At 45.1% G+C, this 18173-nt stretch overlaps 1 protein-coding gene across 1 annotated transcript in view; it reads left to right on the forward strand.

Annotated features, from left to right (window-relative positions):
• ATP6V0D1 (ATPase H+ transporting V0 subunit d1) overlaps nucleotides 1–18173 on the forward strand; it is an 83956-nt gene that overhangs the window by 32046 nt on the left and 33737 nt on the right. The window contains exon 2 of the mRNA XM_065566771.1: nucleotides 2775–2946. Coding sequence (XP_065422843.1) covers nucleotides 2775–2946 — 172 coding nt within the window. The remainder of the gene's footprint in view (nucleotides 1–2774; nucleotides 2947–18173) is intronic.

Below are 18173 nucleotides of genomic sequence, written 5' to 3' on the forward strand. Positions count from 1 at the left end.
GTTGTTCAATGCCCTGTTCTGTTCACTCCCTCTGAAGCATCTGGTGTTGGCCACTGCCAGAAGGCAAGATACTGACTAGCTAGATCATTGGGGTGACTCAATTTGGCTATTCTTATGGGTTTGATGCAGAAATCGTGTCTTTAATTTAATACTAGATATCTTTCTAAAAGATTCGATCATGGAGAATCCACCACATCCCTAGTTAAATTGTACCTTATTTTAGCTGAAATTTTGTCCATCTTCAGCTTCCAATCATCAGCTTTTGTTCTGTCTGCTAGCTGAGAACCCTTCACTGTCAAATCTTCTCCCTATGTAAGTACTTGCAGACCATGGTCAAGCACCTCTTATTCTTTTCTTGGATAAACTAAATAGACTCAAGGAACTCAATCACTGTAAGGCAGATTTTCCAGACCTCAAATTATTCTTGTGGCTCTTCTCTGAACCCTTTTCTGATTTAATATTCTTTGTTTGGACACCAGAACTGGACACAGTATCCAGTAAGGGGGGAGGGATAGCTCAGTGCTTTGAGCATTGGCCTGCTAAACCCAGGGTTGTGAGTTCAATCCTTGAGGGGGCCACTTGGGGATCTGGGGCAAAATCAGTACTTGGTCCTGCTAGTGAAGGCAGGGGCTGGACTCGATGACCTTTCAAGGTCCCTTCCAGTTCTAGGAGATAGGATATCTCCATTAATTTAATTTAATTTAATTAATGGCATTATCAATGCTGTATGTAAAGGTAATATCACCTCCTCCTTACCTTACTCGAGATTCCCCTGCTAATATGTCCAAAGACTGTTAAGCTTTTTAGCACTCCATGATGCTATGGCTCAAGTTTGGTTGGTTTCCACCATAACACCCAAGTCCCTTTGAGTCTTTGCGTTCCGGGATATAGTCCCCCTTCCTGTATGCAAGAGCTACATTCTCTATTTTTAAATTTTGCATTCTGCTGGGTTAAAATATTAAAATGAACCCATTTTACCAAGCCATCCAGATTGGTCTGTAGAAATGACCTGTCCATATTTAGTGCTCCACTAGTGTGCAATCTGTAAAATTTACTAGCAGTGACTTCATATTTTCTTCAGTATCTTTATCAATGATGTGGAATAGCACTGGGACAAGCACAGATCCCTGCCAGACCCCCACTGGAAATGCCCTCAGTGGATTAGTATTCTCCTTTTAAAATTACTTTGAGCTCCATCGGCTTTTCTTGTTTTTAATCTACTTGGTGTATGCTCCATTGAATGCTGGCTAGTGAAAACTTTACTCTGAATGTTGTGTAGTTGAGTAACTGCATGTGTAGCTGGCTGTAACTATGCATACAGGTTAAGGGCACAGTTTAGAAAAATCAGGCCCTTAGACGTACCTAGCTCATTTCTGAGTCTGTCCAGTGGTGATGGATATGCACCCAACCTTGGTAGCTACTCTTATTCTTGGAGTAAAGCTGAGTTGCTACATAATTCAGCGCTAGGGCAAGAGTGTCTCAAATACTTTGGATTCCAAGAAAGCAGGAAGAAGTTTTTGGATAGCATGTTCACATCTGGTTCAACTAAACTTCCCTGCCTATCCCTTTCCACCTCCAGCCCCTTGAATCCCTTGGAGAACGGGCTTGCCCCACTAATGCTCTGACAAGATGAAGCTAAAGGCAGAAGAACACTCTGTACTTAGAGCAGCTAGTAACCTGTTGAGAAATGAATGATTCTAAATGACTTAAAATTTTTGAGTTCAGTTACAGCCCCTGCATCAAAAATCTTACTTGAGCCAGAAGTGTTTATCTTGACAAAGGAGAGATTGTCCCATTGGGGTTATCCGATTGCTGGCAATGCAGCTTGCAGTGGGGTCAGCTGGCATTGCAGGGGGAACTGAGGAACAGAACTGGTGTCTGGAGTTGGGGAGTCGACTTGTGCACTTGCTTTATCATTCAGATTTTCTTGACTCTCTTGTACTAGGCATTCCCTCCCCAAGGAAACGCATTCTATTCCTCTTCACCAGCCCCATCTCGGACCCTTGACATAAGACTTGACTTTACCATAGTGCAGTGTTACTCGGATCGAGTTGATGACCAGAACCTGCTTGCAAAACTAAACTGACTTTGCTGCCACTTCAGCAGGTTCTGAAATTCCCAAGGTGGTGGTCTGGGTTCCCCTGGGTTCCGAAATTGGTGCCTTGATCTGTACAAGGCACCATGCACAGAGCAAACGCACCTCTTTACAGGTGTATCCTTTTCATCATAACTGTATCTGAGCCACATGAGATCCTGACTTCTTCTCCCTATTAAAAACTCACTGAGAAGGGTGCCTGCAATGAAGCCTGAGGCCAAAGCACTGCTGGGCACAATAAAGCGCTTGGTTTTCAAATGTGCTTGTAGATACATCTCTAAGAATGATAGTAGCCCTCAAACGTAGGCAGATTATCAGCACACAGGACTATAAACATGGGGGGTGCAAATTTAAATGGTTAAGGAGAGAGAAGACAGATGTGTTTGAGACATCTCAATTTTTTTTCTAGGGTAGCAGGGGAGGGCATTGCTTGAGGAAAACAAAGTTGGGACTAAGATAAATGGCTGGGCTCTTCCTGGGCTTGGATTTGCACTTGGTAGGAATGACAATGAGTGAATTACGCCCTAGAAAAGCAGAGGTACCTCTCTGAGCAGCAGGTGTCACTGTGTGCCCGCGTAAGGGAGGAAGGCTCAGATCAAAGCACAGTGTTTGCTGGAGCTTTCTCTTTCCATAATAGTTTAAAACAAAAATATCCTGAACAGTGGTTTCTGCTTTTCAGATTTGAAGCTGCACCTCCAGAGCACGGATTATGGGAACTTCCTGGCCAACGAAGCCTCCCCCCTTACTGTGTCCGTCATAGATGACAAGCTGAAGGAGAAGATGGTGGTGGAGTTTCGTCACATGAGGAACCACGCGTATGAGCCATTGGCAAGTTTCCTGGACTTCATCACGTGAGTATGACCTGCTCCACAGCAGCACCTGGAAGCAGACTTTGCTGAGCTTCCTAACTTGAAAGGGCCTTTCTCACCTGCTGGGCAGAACAGCTGTAGGCTCGCAAGTTGGTGAGTGAAATTGCCTTGGGATCCTGCTGACGGCGTCCTCTTTGGCTGCACAATGCCTTGGGCAGATGTGTATTCAAAAGGCTTCCACTCCAAAGATTCTCCAGGTGTCTCCCCTGCTAACACAACTGCCAAGATCTGCTTCAGTACAGACTGACTTAATCTTCCTTTTCGAAGCTTTCCACGGGCATTGAGATCTTCCAGTTTAAAATAAACCCCAGGAGCTGCCATGCTAGTGTGGTCACACCAAAGCAGCCTTGTGTGCGTGGGTGGCTCTGACCCTTAACAGACGATAAGGCCGCGTACGAGTCTGACTATTCACTTGCACTAAGGTTAATCAGAGGCCAGCTGCAAAGCCTTAAATAGTTCAAGACTCCTCCCAGACCTCTGGGAGTGGTGACCCATCCCCCCTTTGTATTCTCTATCCGCTCCCAGTTGTACTGGTCCCCTCCTCACATGTAGATGAAGTGAACGGTACAGCGATTCCACAGTAAATCTGTAGGAAATCTTTGCTGGAAAGTGAGTGGGCTGAAGTGGTGTTTTTTTTTTTTTTTACAAGTGATTAGTATGTTTTAAGACCAGAAGAGGCCATTATGATCTATTCTAAAATCTTTGTGATATCTCCTCGTGGATTTCTAGCTGTTACCTCAAGCTCCACCTGGCAAAGCGAGAGCTCCTAATCTTCCCCCTCCCCTCTCTACTGCCTTTCTCCATCTCTGGGGACAACACCTTTGTACCCAGGTCTGTAACCTGAGTGCCATCTTTGCCTGGATGCTAAGGGAGAGCTCCAAGTCAGTGTCTCTAAATCTTGCCAATTCTTTCTGCATAATATCTCTAAGATCTGGCCTTTCCTATCCGTCCACACAGCTAAAACTCTTGTCCAGGTTCTCACCTTGCCTCTTGATTACTGCCAGCATCCTTCTTCTCTGGCTTTGACAAATGCACTCTTGCTCGCTCATATGCATTCAAAATGGTGCTGCAAATGTCATTTTCCTAACCCGTCGCTTTGACCACAATGCCCCTGTATTTGAATCTGCCCCTGGCTCTTCTCTGAACCCTTTCCAACTTTGGACACCAGCACTGGACATAGTGTCCAGTAACCGTCTCAGCAATGCTATATGCACAGGTAATACCTTCTCCCTGCTCCTTCTCAGAGATCCCCTGTCTATGCATCATGGGTCACAGCAGCTGCTTAGCACAGCATCATGCTAGAAGCTGATGTTCAGTTGGCTTCTACCGTGATCCAAGTCCTTTTCAGAGTCACTGCTTTCCAGCATGCAGCCCCCCTCAACCAGTAAGTGTGTCCTAGATTCTTTGTTCCTAGATTTACAAGTCTGCATTTAGCTGCAATAAAATGTTTCTGTGCTCCTTTTACCATGCAGTCCAGATTGTGCTGTGTATGTGATCAGTCCTTATTATTTATCACCCAACCAGTCTGTCTACAAGCTATATCAATAATTCCCCCCCCCCCCAAATATTTGATAGATCTTTTGAATTGAGATTGGCCAAGGCAGATCCCTGCAAGATTCCCCTTGAAACACCCCCCCCCATTGACAATTACTTTTTGAGACATGTCAGCCAGTTTATAATCCCTTGAATATGTGCTACACCAGGGTTCTCAAACTGGAGATTGGGACCCCTATGGGGGTCTCGAGCTGTCAACCTCCACCCCAAACTTTGTATAAATGCTTTGTCGCCAGCATTTATAATGGTGTTAAATATATCAAGTGTGTTTAATTTATTGGGGGGGTCGCACTCAGAGGCTTGCTATGTGAAAGGGGTCACCAGTAAAAAGTTTGAGACGCACTGTGCTACACTGATTTTATGTAGTGCTAGTTTTTAATCAGTCTTTCTGTGCTAAATCAAAGTATATTTCATTACCTTAATAAACCAAACTTGTAATCTCTTCAGATACCAAGTTCATTTGACCAGCTCTATTTTCCGTACAATCCTATTGATTGGTACAGATTATATTTCCATTCTTTGATAGTCCTGTGTCACCCCCTTCATTGTTTTTACTTGGGTTGGATGTCTGATCAATAACTGCTTGGCTTATCCCATTTGTCCCTTTAAAATATTGGGACAATAGTGGATTTTTCCCTGTCCCCAAGAGCTAACCCTAGTACTTGAAGATTTATTAAAAACGATCAAGATCCATAGAGCTCCTCGGTAAACGGTTAAAACTCGTGTGTGCAAGTTTTCTGTGCTTGCTGATTTTCAATAATCTAAATTGAATAGATGCTGTTTATAATCCTCTTTACTATTGAAATAGAAAGTACCGTCTCATTATGATACATCATCCAGCTTTTCCAAATACCAGTAATAGATATTCAGCCTTCTCTGCTTTATTACTGACAACTTACTGTCTGTAACCAGGAATGGACCCATACCAGTGTTAAGATTCTTTTTATTCTTTTGTTTTGTTTTTTGTTTTTTGGCCTACAGGCCAAATATTTTCCACAGAAACCTTTGTAGCTTCCTTTATTAACTGTCTGCGCTTCTTAACTTATAATTTATATTCATTGCCATCAACTGATCCTGGTTTGTTTTCTGTGGTGCTTTGTAAGTGTGAAAGGTGTGTGTGTGTGTGTGTGTGTGTGTGTGTGTGTGTGTGTGTGAATTTTATATATTTGCCAAGATGCCAGTTAAATTTTAAAGCTGAAATCTAACAAACTAGGTTTGCCAGTTTTGTTAGATTCATTTGAATATTGGCTATAGCATTAATAGGATAACCCCTTCTTATTGAGTCCAGGAAGCATTAGCTTACTAACTTTAACACTAGGTTCTTTTCAGGTCAACTTTTAACTTGAACAGTATTTCTGAAATCAAAACACTTGGTTATTCTTAACCAATCAATTTATTAATGCCCCCAGAACCACATCAACATACCATCAACACTTCACCAATAAAGTGTAGACACAACCAATGTTCTAGGTGTGTGCTGATCACACCAGTACTGTCTTGCAATCAATTGTCCCAGACACTGACTGCGTCTCAGCAGTTATACCAAGGAACGCTGCCAATCACCAAGATTTCTTATTGTAGTTATAATACTGAATCCTCAGTTCTTTAGTACCTAACACACTTATCACACTTCCAGTATTTCTCCAAGGAGTAAGGATGTACTTGTCTTTAAGGCACTTGTGGGAATATGTGGGCCCTGCTATTTGAATGCATTGGTCCAAAAGGGACAAATTTAGAATATCAAAAGCAATTGCTTAAAGTTATGGCTCAAATCTTTCTAGGCCAATTTGCTTGGACTTATAAAGGAGGGAATGCATATAGCACTAGTTAAAATCTAAAATATGGTTATGTGAGGTCTCACTAAAGAATGCGGACTCAGCAAGATAGCCCTCAGTTATATATGTTAAAGAACAAAAGAGGAAATAGTCTTTGAAATTATAGAATCGTAGGACTGGAAGGGACTTTGGGAGGTCATCTAATCCAGTGCCCTGCACTCAAGGCAGGAGTAACTATTATTTAGATCGGGGTCGGCAACCTATGGCACGCAAGCAGATTTTTGATGCCAGGCCGATTTTTGATGGTATGACGCCGCTCTGGGGTTCCCGCTGCTGGCCCCTTGCCAGCCGGAGTCCCGCAGCCAGTCCCACTCAGCACCCGCTGCTGGCCTGGGGGAAGGAACCCCAGGCTGGCAGCGGGCTGAGACCCCAGTTGGCAGGAGCCGGTGGCTGAAACCCCAGAGCAGCGGCGGGCTGAGCTGCTCAGCCCGCCGCCGCTCTGGGGTTCACGCTGCTGGCCCCTTGCATAACCCCAGGCTGGCAGCGGGCTGAGACCCCGGCTGGCAGGAGCCGGTGGCTGAAACCCCAGAGGGGGGGCTGACGGAGACACTCAGCCCACCCCTGAAATCCCAGAGCTGGGCGGGCTGTGACCCGCTCAGCCCGCTGCCGCTCTGGGGTTCCGGCTGCTGGCCCCTTGCCAGCCGGGGTTCCCACTGCAGCCCCACTCACCTTGCTTCTGGTTGGAGTTCTAGCGCAGGCCCCCTGCCAGACAGGGTCCAGGCCTCCAGCCCTGCTCAGCCCTACCAGCCGCCAGCTCCCCTCCCCTCAGCTGCCGATCTGGGGTTCCAGCCGCTGACCTCCTGCCAGCCGGTTATCAACTTATAACTCAGAAGCCTGTGTGCAGCTTAAAGTATCTAAATACGTGCCACCAGACATTGGAAAACTCAGCAAGGAAAAGCAAGGGCAAGGATCACGCTAAACTAATAAGATCAGCATTTTACTTTAATTTTAAATAAAGCTTCTGAAACATTTTGAAAACCTTGTTTACTTTACATATAACAGTAGTTCGGTTATATATTATAGACTTAGAGAGACCTTCTAAAAACGTTAAAATGTATTTTAAGGATTGTATTTTGGTATTGGCTCATGTTATTAATTGGAATCAAGCAATTTCTTTTAATAAATCAACCTTATACCCTGGTTTGGTGATTCTTTAACTTTCCTTTTTGTGCTATACAATGCCTGTGTCTCCTGGACTGCAACAATCATTTTAAGAACATAAGAACGGCCGTACCGGGTCAGACCCCAAAGGTCCATCTAGCCCAGTATCCTGTCTGCCGACAGTGGCCGATGCCAGGTGCCCCAGAGGGAGTGGACCTAACAGGCAATGATCAAGTGATCTCTCTCCTGCCATCCATCTCCACCCTCTGACAGACAGAGGCTAGGGACACTATTCCTTACCCATCCTGGCTAATAGCCATTAATGGACTTAACCACCATGAATTTATCTAGTTCTCTTTTAACGCTGTTATAGTCCTAGCCTTCACAACCTCCTCAGGCAAGGAGTTCCACAAGTTGACTGTGCACTGCGTGAAGAAGAACAGGAGTACTTGTGGCACCTTAGAGACTAACAAATTTATTAGAGCATAAGCTTTCGTGGACTACAGCCCACTAGTCCACGAAAGCTTATGCTCTAATAAATTTGTTAGTCTCTAAGGTGCCACAAGTACTCCTGTTCTTTTTGCGGATACAGACTAACACGGCTGCTACTCTGAAACCTGCGTGAAGAAGAACTTCCTTGTATTTGTTTTAAACCTGCTTCCTAGTAATTTCATTTGGTGACCCCTAGTTCTTGTATTATGGGAACAAGTAAATAACTTTTCCTTATCCACTTTCTCCACATCACTCATGATTTTATATACCTCTATCATATCCCCCCTTAGTCTCCTCTTTTCCAAGCTGAAGAGTCCTACCTCTTTAATCTCTCCTCATATGGGACCCGTTCCAAACCCCTAATCGTTTTAGATGCCCTTCTCTAAACCTTTTCTAGTGCCAGTATATCTTTTTTGAGATGAGGAGACCACATCTGTACGCAGTATTCGAGATGTGGGTGTACCATCGATTTATATAAGGGCAATAATATATTCTCAGTCTTATTTTCTATCCCCTTTTTAATGATTCCTAACATCCTGTTTGCTTTTTTGACCGCCTCTGCACACTGCATGGACATCTTCAGAGAACTATCCACGATGACTCCAAGATCTTTTTCCTGACTTGTTGTAGCTAAATTAGCCCCCATCATATTGTATGTATAGTTGGGGTTATTTTTTCCAATGTGCATTACTTTACATTTATCCACATTAAATTTCATTTGCCATTTTGTTGCCCAGTCACTTAGTTTTGTGAGATCTTTTTGAAGTTCGTCACAGTCTGCTTGGTCTTAACTATCTTTAGCAGTTTAATATAGTCTTCAAACTTTGCCACCTCACTGTTTACCCCTTTCTCCAGATCATTTATGAATAAGTTAAATAGGATTGGTCCGATGACTGACCCTTGGGGAACACCACTAGTTACCCCTCTCCATTCTGAGAATTTACCATTAATTCCTACCCTTTGTTCCCTGTCTTTTAACCAGTTCTCAATCCATGAAAGGACCTTCCCTTTTATCCCATGACAGCTTAATTTATGTAAGAGCCTTTGGTGAGGGACCTTGTCAAAGGCTTTCTGGAAATCTAAGTACACTATGTCCACTGGATCCCCCTTGTCCACATGTTTGTTGACCCCTTCAAAGAACTCTAATAGATTAGTAAGACACGATTTCCCTTTACAGAAACCGTGTTGACTATTGCTCAACAGTTTGTTTTTCTATGTGTCTGACAATTTTATTCTTAACTATTGTTTTGACTAATTTGCCCGGTACCGATGTTAGACTTACCGGTCTGTAATTGCTGGGATCACCTCTAGAGCCCTTTTTAAATATTGGTGTTACATTAGCTAACTTCCAGTCATTGGGTACGGACGCCGATTTAAAGGACAGGTTACAAACCTTAGTTAATAGTTCCGCAACTTCACATTTGAGTTCTTTCAGAACTCTTGGGTGAATGCCATCTGGTCCCAGTGACTTGTTAATGTTAAGTTTATCAATTAATTCCAAAACCTCCTCTAATGACACTTCAGTTTGTGACAGTTCCTCAGATTTGTCACCTACAAAGGCCGGCTCAGGTTTGGGAATCTCCCTAACATCCTCAGCCGTGAAGACTGAAGCAAAGAATCCATTTAGTTTCTCCGCAATGACTTTATCGTCTTTAAGCGCTCCTTTTGTATCTTGATTGTCCAGGGGCCCCACTGGTTGTTTAGCAGGCTTCCTGCTTCTGATGTACTTAAAAAAACATTTTGTTATTACCTTTGGAGTTTTTGGCTAGCCATTCTTCAAACTCCTCTTTGGCTTTTCTTATTACATTCTTGCAGTTAATTTGGCAGTGTTTATGCTCCTTTCTGTTTGCCTCACTAGGATTTGACTTGCACTTTTTAAAGGAAGTCTTTTTATCTCTCACTGCTTCTTTTACATGGTTGTTAAGCCACGGTGGCTCTTTTTTATTTCTTTTACTGTGTTTCTTAATTTGGGGGTTACATTGAAGTTGGGCCTCTATTATGGTGTCTTTAAAAAGCGCCCATGCAGCTTGCAGGGATTTCACTTTAGTCACTGTATTTTTTAAACTTCTGTTTAACTAACCCCCTCATTTTTGCGTAATTCCCCCTTTTGAAATTAAATGCCACAGTGTTGGGCTGTTGGGATTGTTCTTCCCACCACAGGGATGTTGAATGCTATTTTTATTATGGTCACTATTTCCAAGCGGTCCTGTTATAGTTACCTCTTGGACCAGCTCCTGCACTTCACTCAGGACTAAATCTAGAGTAGCCTCTCCCCTTGTGGGTTCCCATACCAGCTGCTCCATGAAGCAGTCATTTAAAGTATCGAGAAATTTTATCTCTGCATTTTGTCCTGAAGTGAAATGTTCCCAGTCAATATGGGGATAATTGAAATCCCCCACTATTATTGAGTTCTTAATTTTGATAGCCTCTCTAATTTCCCTTAGCATTTCATCATCACTATCACCGTCCTGGTCAGGTGGTCTATAATAGATCCCTAATGTTATGTTCTTATTAGAGCATGAAATTTCTATCCATAGAGATTCTATGGAACATGTGGATTCACTTAAGATATATTTACTTCATTTGATTCTACATTTTCTTTCACATATAGTGCCACTCCCCCCCCACCCCCCGCACGACCTGTTCTGTCCTTCCAATATATTTTGTACCCCGGAATGATTGTGTCCCATTGATTGCTCTCAGTCTACCAGGTTTCTGTGATGCCTATTATATCAATATCCTCCTTTATCACAAGGCACTCTAGTTCACCCATCTTATTATTTAGACTTCTAGCATTTGTGTACAAGCACTTTAAAAACTTGTCACTGTTTATTTGTCTGCCCTTTTCTGATGTGTCAGATTCTTTTTTATGTGAATGTTTCTCATCTGATCTGGCCCATCCTTTATCCTCCTCCATCCTCTGCTCCTGACTAGAACCTGGAGATTCTCTATCATTACTCTCCCCTAAGAGAAGTCTCTGTCCGATCCACATGTTCCTCTGCAGCAGTCGGCTTTCCCCCATCTCCTAGTTTAAAAACTGCTCTACAACCTTTTTAATGTTGAGTGCCAGCAGTCTGGTTCCACTTTGGTTTAGGTGGAGCCCATCTCTCCTGTATAGGCTCCCCCCATCCCAAAAGTTTCCCCAGTTCCTAATGAATGTAAACCCCTCCTCTCTACACCATCGTCTCATCCACGCATTGAGACTCTGAAGCTCTGCCTGCCTATCTGGCCCTACGCGTGGAACTGGGAGCATTTCTGAGACTGAAATCCAGGACCTCTATGGTGGCAGTCTCTTCCCTAGCAGCCTAAATTTGGCCTCCAGGACATCTCTCCTACCCTTCCCTATGTCATTGGTACCTACATGTACCACGACCACCGGCTCCTCCCCAGCACTACACATAAGTCTGTCTAGATGCCTTGAGAGATCCGCAACCTTCGCACCAGGCAGGCAAGTCACCATGTGATTCTCCCGGTCATCGCAAACCCAGCTCTCTGTTTTCTAATGATCGAATCTCCCATTACTAACAGCTGCCTTTTCCTAGCAACTGGAGTTCCCTCGCCCGGAGAGGTAACCTCAGTGCGAGAGGCAACCCCAGCCCCGTCTGGAAGGAGGGTCCCAACTATGGGAAGGTTTCCCTCTGCTCCCATTGACTGCTCTGCTTCCCTGGGCCTTTCATCCTCCTCAACAGCACAGGGGCTGTCTGACCGGAGGTGGGACAATTCTACAGTGTCCCGGAAAGCCTCATCAACATACCTCTCTGCCTCCCTTAGCTCCTCCAGTTCCGCTACCCTGGCCTCCAAAGTCCGTACGTGGTCTCTGAGGGCCAGGAGCTCCTTGCACCGAATGCACACATACGCCACCCGCCCACAGGGCCTGTAATCATAAATGCTGCACTCAGTGCAATAAACTGGATAGCCCCCACTCTGCAGCTGGGCTTCTGCCTGCATTGTTTCCTAGTTAATGAAAGGGTTGTTTAAGCAAGAAGTTTTGAATGTAGTTTGGTTTATAGGTTTTAAGGGGAATAAAGGGGAACAGATAGAACTTGCAAGGGACCCCCGCTCCCTTCCCACTCCCCTTCCAAACTCCCTTGCGAAACTCCCTGTTAGCAGCCCCTGTTTGCAAAAGCTTCCTGGTATTTGTATTTCATACATTCTTTGACTGTATAGGAGCTTCTCACATTATTTAGGGCTTACAATAGAACAATAAACATTATTTTGTCTGAGTCACAGGCAGACAAATGTGCAGCTTCTGATTTGAGGTGAAGGACATGACTGGCGAAAACACGGTGTATGATTTATAAGGCAAACAAATGTATAGTTTTGTCACTTGGGGTGAAAACATATGATTTGCATTTCTTGGGTTAACAAGCAGTGCCTATATGACCTCCAATCTCACAAGTTATTTCTAGTTGGCTTAACTCGCAGCTTCCCCACCCATCTCTTGATCTACTGATAGTGGGCCACTTTGCATTGCAAAGCATAGGGTTTGGTAACTTGTTTGGAGTTTTTTATTAGGTTGAGAGGGTGAAAGAGATTTTATCCATATACGAATTGAGAGACTCTTGCCAAAGCAGTTAATACTCAGCCATTTTTCTGTTTTTGGGAAGTGGAAATCCTAATCTTAGCTGATCTGTGGTTCCTTAGACAAAGTGTCTCATGATGTGAATTATTTTCCTATTGTCTTTACTTACTAGGTAGATCCTATTTTGGGATAAACCGAGGTGGAGAGCTTTTCTAATTTTGAAGGGCCAGAGGGAATTAATAGTTATTAATCATTCAAGTTCTCTGTACTCCTTACAGCTTGTGCTTTTTTTGGGGGGGGGGGGGGGGGGACATTTTTTGTGAATGAGGAATTGTGGATTTTTAGGCATCTCACAAAGTGTTCTTATACAACTCCTGATTTTTTTTTTTTAATTCACACTTCTGATTAAACTTTTCTTTCCATTTTTGGTTTGGGAAATTGGCTGTTTTAAAAAATCAGAAAGTACGGCGGCACTTAGTGGCAACTGCATAAGTAGGGTTCAAGCCAAGCTTAAAACAGTGCATTGATTCTAGCTTTTCTTTTGGCATGTGCCTTTCGGTCTGAAAAACCCACTGTTGGTTCACGCTCTTTCAGTTGTCTGTACAGGTTTTCCTTTTCACATCCTTCTAAAAAGAAGCCATTTAAAGTGGGCTTGGCTGAAATTTGTTCTTGACAGTCCAATCTTTCATTGTTGACTGTCTTTAAAAAAAAAACCCATGGTCTACGCACAACACGGCAGAGGTGGCTCTTGAGAAGATCTGGTGCAAGGGGTAGCTGTCTCAAAAACGGGATTTGGGATAATATTTTAGCTGCTGTTGGTCATGACCAGAAGCTTGTGAGCTGTGCCCCTAAAGTGGACTGAGGGCCAGCCCTGTGAAACCACCTCCATCAGCCACTATATCGGTCAGATTTTTTCCTATAGCAGAGGACGGTCTGTGCGCAGTTGCTGAAGGACTGTCCTCCACCAGGATGGGGAGAAGAGATTCAGCTAACTTAAGCAATAAAAAAATCCCCAGGAAACTAAAGCACAGACTTGGTTGTGATGTAGTTCGGGCTGTACAATGTACCTGTTACAAATCCACAGAAGCAGGGACATGTAGATAACCCACCTAACAAACAGTACGTCCTTCAGTGTCCATTCAGACCCTCCTTACCACTAACACAACTACTGTACACCATAGACCAAATGCCATAACCTTATCCCCGCCCCACTAGAGGTGTCAACTTTCCATCACTGCTGTAACTGCTAGCGAACTACCCTCTCCGAACACAACCAACTACAGCACCAAACATCCACCACTACTGGTGCTGGGGGAAAGTCACGCAATGAAGGGTCGTTGATGTGGGCAGAGTTAATAGATTCATAGTTTAAGGCCAGAGGGGATCATCTGACCTCCTGTCTATCACAGGCTAGAGAATTTCGCCCACTTATCCCTGTATTGAGCCCAGTAACTTTGCATTTGACTAAAGTATCTTCCAGAAAGGCATCCCATCTGGATTTGAAGATCTCCTGAGATGCAGAATTCACCGCTTCCCTTGGTAGTTTGTTCCAGTGATTGACGCCCCCACTGTTAAAAATGTCTGCCTTATTCTAATTTGAATGTATCTGGCTTAAGGTTGCAGTGCACAGCTAGGGCTGTGACCGTGGAAAGAGGTGGAGGAGTAGAGGGATGTCCTGTGAGATGGATTAAATGTACACTTACCTGCTTCTGTGAGTGTCTCAGGTATATTGGGTAGCAACCGGAACTGCTTCACAGTGGAGGCGTGTGTGTGTGTATATATGTTACTGGCTGGGATTCTGTTGACACACAACAAATATAACCGTGTCTTAGTCACTCATACCTAAGGCTACAATGTAGTCAGAGGTCACGGATTCCGTGACTTTACCAGACCTCGGAGACTTCTAGGGCTTCAGGAGGAGGAGGCAGGACTGTGGATTCCCTGCCCTGCAGCTAGGGCTGGCTGGAACCAGGACCCTGCAGCCCCAGCCCCATGGCTTTCTCTGGGGGCTGTAGCTGGGGCCACGTGCCGGGCGCCCCCCTTGCAGCTTCCCAGGACCATGTGTCTCCTCTCTTCTCCCCCCCCCCCACCCTCCCACTGTGGCCAGGGCTTGGTGGGGCTGCAGTTGGGGCCGCACACCCCTGTCCCGCGGCTGCGGCCAGCTCTGGAGCCAGGGCTGTGTGCCCCCCCGTGGCTGTGCCCCCTGCTGCGGCCACTGGAGCTGGCCCTGCCATGGTGCCCCCCGCCCCCTGGGACTCCATTCCTCCCACCTACTTAGCCCTGCCCCCCCAGTTATTTTTAGTAAAGTAATGGACAGGTCAAAGGCTCCATGACTTTTTTGTTTGTTGCCCGTGATCTGTTCATGACTTTTAGTAAAAATAACCGTGATAAAATTTTAGCCTTAATCATACCTAGGTGACCATTGATTGCTCTACTAAAAATCAATGGTCATCTGTATATGAGAATGAGGTCTAACGCTGAATCACCCTGTTATTCTCTTTCTCTGCTTCCACAACCTTCAGTTAGAAAACTCACCTGGAATTTGCAGACACTGGAAGGAGATTGTACTACTGGCAGCATGAGGTCTCCAGTGTGTGACCCTGGCTGAAGGTCCCTGTGATTCGCTTTTCACCTTTAAACACAAGAGATGGTGAGCTCCTATTTCCCCCACCCCCTGCCCCTCCCGAAGGTGGCAGTGAAGTCATTTGCACTGGTATTTTTCCATCCCTAAGTCCCACTTAGGTCAACAGCGAAATCTCAACATCAGACATGCTTGTCAAATCTGGCAGTGAGAGTGACCTGGAAAACATTCTTTCCTTGGGCCTATTGTGACCTGCAGCTGTGCATGCATCCCAATGCCAGGGGGGGAGGACTGCAGTGTCCCCTCTCGGGGGCGCGGGGGACTCAGGCAGCACTGGGACAGGCCTGTGTCATGTAGCTCCCAGGTGGTGGTACGCTGACCCCATGTGTTTGCACCTCTGGCAGCAACAGCCGGCTTCTGTACTGTGACTAGAGCTGAGCATGGGGATGGCTTTCTCCATGGCCTGGGGCAACCAGAGAACCACAGAGATGTGGGGCTGGAAGGTCCCTTTAGGAGGTCGTCTAGTCCAGCCCCCTCCACTGAGCCAGGACTGCTTACACCTAGACCATCCCTGGACTCTCTCCAGTTTGTTCACATCTTTCCTAAAGTGCGGTGCCTAGAGTTTGACCCAGTACTCCAGCTAACGCCTCACCCCGTGCCAGGTGGAGTGGGATAATTATTACCTCCTGTGTCCTACTTAGGACACTCCTGTTAATACACACAAAATATTCGTGGTTTTTCAGAGCTGCATCACATTGTTGACTTATATTCAATTTGCTATTTACTCTAACCCCCAGATCCTTTTCAGCAGTACTAACGCTTGGTCACTTACTCCTCATTTTGTAGTTTCCTTCCCAAGTATAGTAAGTTGCACTTGTCAATATTGAATTTCCTCTTGTTGATTTCAGACCAATTCTCCAGTTTTCTCAAGGCTGTTTGAATTCTAATCCTGTCCTCCAAAGCGCTTGCAGCCCCTCTCCCCTTGATGTCACCCGCAAATTTTATAGGCGTACTCTCTCCACTCAGTTATCCAAGTCCTTAATGAAAATATTGAATAGGATCGGAACCAGGACTTCCTTCTGTGGGATGCCACTAGATACACCCTCCCAGTTTCCCAGTGAACCATTAACTACTCTTGGAGTACGGTCTTTCAACCAGTTGTGCACCCATCTTATAGTGATTTCATCTAGACCACGTTTCCCTAGCTTGCTTATGAGAACATCATGTTGAGACTGTGTTGAAAGCCGTACTAAAATCAAGCTATATCATATCTACTGCTTCCCCCATCCACTAAGCCAGTAACCCCGTCACAGAAGGAAATTAGGTTGTTTAGCATAATTTGTTCTTGACAGATCCACGTTGGCAATTCTTTATAACCCAATTATCTTCCAGATGCTTACAAATTGTTTAATAATTTGGTACAGTATCTTTCTAGGTAATAAAGTTAGGCTGATTGATCTGTAATTCTCTGGGTCTTTTTTGTTCCTTTTTTTTAAAGACAGGTTTGCCCTTGTCCAGTCCTCTGGGACCTCACCTATCTTACGAGTTCTCAAAGATCATAGATAACTGTTCTGAGACCTGTTCTTTCCCTCTTTCGGCTTTCATTCCTCCCTCCCTGCCCCCGTTAATATTGTTTTAAGTATGTGGTCACCATCAATGTTTATAGTGAAGACAAGCAAAATAGGCATTAAACACCTCCGCCTTTGTGATACCATGAGTTATTAGCTCTCCTTCCCTGCTAAGTAGTTTACCTATACTTCCGTCATCGTTCTCATGTTCCTGAAGTGTTTATATAACCTTTTCTTATTGCCTTTTATGTCCCTTGCGAAGTGTAACTCATTTTGTGCCTTGCCCTTTCTGAACTTAGCCTGGTGCAGTCCTGATCTTGCCTGATCATTCCAGATTTTATTTGCCAAAGACAGTACAGCGTGTTCCTTTGCCCTGTCATTGGTTTTTTAATAGTTGCTTTGCCAGGGAATGGCTACACTAAAACAAACATCTCTACAGTGAAAACATTTTACAGTTGATTGCAAATTGAACTGAAGAGCGTAAAACCATCTTTCTTGGCCTGTCTGTCTCTCTTTCGTGTTAGTTTACTTTTGGTGCCCTCACGCTGGCCTTTGGTGTTGGTAGAAAGTGCTGCCTTGGTAATATTCCCAGCCCCTGCCAGCTGGGGAGCTTGGGAATGAATTGGGCCGTGAATGCTGCTCCCCTGAGCTGGCCTCCTGTTTTATCCTCCCCTTGTCAGGGTATTGGGTGGTCTTCCAGTTGTGCACTAAGTGAGGTGACTCTCACCTGTCACACATGTGGCTCATTTTCTCCCTTCCCTAGAGGGAGAATTGTGTGCGCACTAGAAGGTTTTGTTTTGGTAGGATTTTGCTTGGGGGACTTTTTTAAATGTCCATACTGCTCTGTGTCTGTCAGAGAAAAGCAGTTGGAGATGTGAGCCTGGCACTTACAGTAGAAGGTGGGGAGGTTTGGGGTGGTCCTTTACTTCCCGAGGTGATTTGTTCCCCAGACTGCCCCCCCCCCCCCAAGAAAGCGGTCTCTTGCCTAGACATGTTTTGCCCTGATGGTCAATAGGTCCCTTGGTGCCTTAGGAGCAGAGATGTCAACCAAGTTCCTCATTTCAGAGCTTTGATTTCTAAAGGAGACAGCCAGCGAAGTTGGGTTGCGTATTAACATATCAGCCTAGCCTGCGGAGCTGTGTGTAGTCTGTGCTGCAAAGCCAGCCAGGGAAGTTGCCACAGGTCTCCTGTGTGGACTCTGCGCTGTGCAGAAGCACTGGGAGGGGGGAGAAACTTCTCATCAGCAGAACGCTGCAACGGGATCTTGCAGAGGATTTTTCTTATCAGATTATATTAATCTACTTCATCAGCGCTAGTGACCTGCTAGCCCAGCGTAAGGGAGAGGGTGCTGCACGCTTCACACCAGCCATTTTTCAGCAAACGTGGCCCCATCACTCAGCATGTGGCACTTGAGAGTTGATACCGGGTGGGCCCGGCCGAAAGAGACGGCCATCTGAATAGACCAACATGGCAAGCAAAGGTAACAGGCACTGGGGTGTTTGGGAGGGAATGGACGTAAGTTATGTTGTGCCGGAAGTAAGTCCTGGGAGCGCTGA

Source organism: Chrysemys picta, chromosome 14 (genome assembly GCF_011386835.1).
Source record: "Chrysemys picta bellii isolate R12L10 chromosome 14, ASM1138683v2, whole genome shotgun sequence".
In the NCBI taxonomy this organism is placed as follows: domain Eukaryota; kingdom Metazoa; phylum Chordata; order Testudines; family Emydidae; genus Chrysemys; species Chrysemys picta.